Source organism: Oryctolagus cuniculus, chromosome 1, assembly GCF_964237555.1.
Source record: "Oryctolagus cuniculus chromosome 1, mOryCun1.1, whole genome shotgun sequence".
Taxonomy (NCBI): Eukaryota; Metazoa; Chordata; class Mammalia; order Lagomorpha; family Leporidae; genus Oryctolagus; species Oryctolagus cuniculus.
In genome coordinates this window covers 15,618,802-15,622,189 of record NC_091432.1, presented here as the reverse complement: position 1 = coordinate 15,622,189, position 3,388 = coordinate 15,618,802, and the positions used below count along the sequence as shown (strand labels likewise).

The window sequence follows — 3,388 nt, the reverse complement described above, 5'->3', positions numbered from 1 at the left end:
GTAGGATCTCTCTCCTTAATGTGTTGTACAATGTGAATTAATGCTATAACTAGTACTCAAACAGTACTTTACACTTTGTGTTTCTGTGTGGGTGCAAACTGTTGAAATCTTTACTTAATATATATTAAACTGATCTTCTATATAAAGATAATTGAAAATGAATCTTGATGTGAAAGGGATGGGAGAGGGAGAGATGGGAGGGTTGCGGGTGGGAGGGAAGTTATGGGGGGGAAAGCCACTGTAATCCATAAGATGTACTTTGGAAATTTATATTTATTAAATAAAAGTTTAAAAAAATAGAAAGATCACTTTCTCTTTATTTATCTCCCTCTCTCACGCTCTTTAAAGAAAATTAAATCAATCTAGAAATCGTTTTTATGTTGCCACCAAAGAATCTTATTAAGAAGACTTAAAGTCCTTAGGAGTTTTAAGTTTTGCAGCTACAGACAAGTTACTATTATAATTGATCAAAGTTGACAATTCACTTACATATATAAATGCTTTTAAAGAGCTGCCTGTGGCATATGTGTGTGTATGTGGAATGAGTGTATATACATTACTAATTTGTCTCAAATATGAAAATCAATATTGGACAAAAAATGCTTTCCCCTATTGCAAAACTCTTGTATTTTTTTAATTTCATCTTTGCAGATACATATATAATTAAATGCATAATTGATAATGTTTAAACTGCATTTTTACCTATGCATTTCCTACAACAAAGCAGTTCATTTATTTATATGAGACACTTTAATGAAATAAGATTTTAATGTGCTGCTTCATTCATATACTTCAAGAATTGAAGTACAAGATAAATAACAAATTATGCTCACATTTAATGATAAGATATGTTGTGAATGACAACAGAGACTATCCTAAATATTTTATTTATTTGAAATGTGAATTTTAACTAAATATATAAGTATCACATCTTAGCTACAGATGTTACATTATTGTGGAATTTTAACTTGTCAAGTGAAGTATGGAGAACCTTGGATTTTCAATAACACATGCGCTACCTGATTTTTACCCACTCTTAGTCACACTGAAGACAGACAATCATGTGAGCACTGAGTCCATGGTTAGAGTTCAAGTGTGGCAGGTTCTGGAATTTGCAAAAGACAGAACCTATGTTTATTTGCTTTTTTCTCTTAAGATATATCAAACATCTTTAAAATAATTAAATACAAGAGTATTGTTATTTTCAAACACAGTCTTTGAACATAACAATAATAACCAAAGTATAACGTATTAAACAATGTTGTAACCATCAAGAAGAAAAGTTTTATGTATTCAAATTACAAAACAAATATTTGTTTTTTTTCTGACAAATTAGTTTCTAAATTAACAAAATAAATATTTGTCAAATAAATAAACTTCATGTTTGGAAAAGAAAAGCAAATATTTTGGTCTTCCCCGAGTGCTTAAATAATTTCAAATAGTCCACCTATGAACTTTGTCAAAATGAATTTTTCAATTGACTCCTTTTTTCATTCCTAATACCTTTCACATTTTCATCAGCAAAATCCATTGATTTCTTTTTTCTTTTTTCTTTTTATCCCACAAATTTTTTTTAGCTTATTGGACTGATTTAGTGAAAAGTGACTCTTCAGGGACCAGCACTATGGTGCAGTGGGTTAAAGCCCTGGCCTGAAGCGCCGGCATCCCATATAGGCACCATTTCTAGTCCCAGCTGACCCACTTCCCATCCAGCTCTCTATTATGGCCTGGGAAAGCAGTAGCAGATGGCCCAAGACTTTGGGCCCCTGCACCCATCTGGGAGACCCAGAAGAAGCTCCTGGCTCCTGGCTTTGGATCGGCACAGCTCCAGCCGTTGAAGCCATCTAGGGAGTGAACCGGGGATGGACAACCTCTCTCTCTGTCTCTACTTCTCTCTCTGTCTTTCAAGTAAATAAAAATAAATCTTAAAGAAAACAAAAGAAGCAACTCACCACCAAACATCTGTGGAATAGAAGACAAAACTCATTCAACATTATTTTATTTGGTTAAACATTCTAGTGATCACTTTGCTCATGGCCTCTTTCACATCCTTGTTCCTCAGGCTGTAGATCATGGGATTCAGCATGGGGATCACAGTGGTATAGAACACAGCTACCATCTTCCCCTGCTCCACGGACTCCTCGGTGGGATGCCTGATGTACATGAAGATCAGAGTACCATAAAAGATGACGACAGCTGTGAGATGAGACCCACAGGTTGAAAAGGCCTTCTTCCTTCCTTCTGCTGAGTGCATTTTGAGAATGGCAATGAGGATGAACAGATAAGAGATGATAACTACAGTCAAGGAATATGTGAAGTTAAAGCCTGCAAGTGTGAGCATTGTGTATTCTTTAACAAAAGTCCCAGCACAGGCCATTTTGATAAGAGGTGGATCTGCACAGTAGAAGTGGTTGATCTCAATTTTCCCACAGAAGTACAAGCCGTAAGTCCACAATGTTGCTGCCAAACTAGTCAGAAACCCATATATGTATGGGAAAGAGATGAGTCGGATACAGACAACCCTTGACATCTTGCTGCTATAGAGCAGAGGATTTCCAATTGCCATGTATCTATCAAAGGCCATCACAGCAAGAATAAAGATTTCCACATGGACCAGAGCAATGAAGAAGAAACACTGTACTAAGCAACCGGTATAAGAAATAGTTTTTGTCTCTGATAACAGATTTTCCAACATTTTAGGAGTAACATTTGAAGAAAACAATATATCGATAAATGATAAATGACTGAGGAAAAAATACATGGGACTGTTCAGCTGTGAACTGATATTAATTAGCACCATCATGCCAATATTTCCCACCATGGTGATAATGTAGACCACAAGAAAAATGATAAACAAGACAACTTGCCATTCGCGGTGGCTGGTCAATCCCAAAAGGATAAATTCTGTTACTTCGGTGAAATTGAGCATGTTCTTGATTCTAAATCAATGTAGTTAGAAATCTCTGTTGTAAATAAAAAGAAATAATTGAATTAGGGGTAGTTATGCATAGTACTACTTCTAAAATCAGGAATATTCTTACAGACTTATAACAAGCACAGTTACAAATTGGTTAAATTATAATTACTTTGGAGAATCAGTGCAATCCTAGGCAGACTTATTTTATATTTTTCACATGCATTATTAAATGCAGATTTTTTCCTAGACAATGTTTGAAAGTTACATTTTAATAAAATACTAGTTCATTATATAATATTAATAGATATTATGGTGAAAAACAAGTTTACTTCCATCTAATTTTAATAATGGGATACCTTCATATTCTGTCCAATTTCTTAGAGACACACATATATGGGAAAAAAGCTAAATTTTGAGGAGTACTGTGGCAAACACTTTGTTACCTTTACCCAGCATTTACTTAACTAAAAT

General features: G+C 34.4%; 1 protein-coding gene across 1 annotated transcript; it reads right to left on the bottom strand.

Moving 5' to 3' along the window:
• Positions 1-1,993: 1,993 nt before the first annotated feature.
• LOC100352476 (olfactory receptor 5M3) lies at positions 1,994-2,929 on the bottom strand. Its single transcript, XM_002708948.3, has one exon. It carries the CDS (start codon positions 2,927-2,929, stop codon positions 1,994-1,996), a length of 936 nt encoding a protein of 311 aa, XP_002708994.1.
• Between the last annotated feature and the right edge of the window lie 459 nt (positions 2,930-3,388).

Bases quoted from the DNA above. Each gene is read 5' to 3' on its own strand.
- LOC100352476 (XM_002708948.3), bottom strand. From the start codon at position 2,929: ATGCTCAATTTCACCGAAGTAACAGAATTTATCCTTTTGGGATTGACC.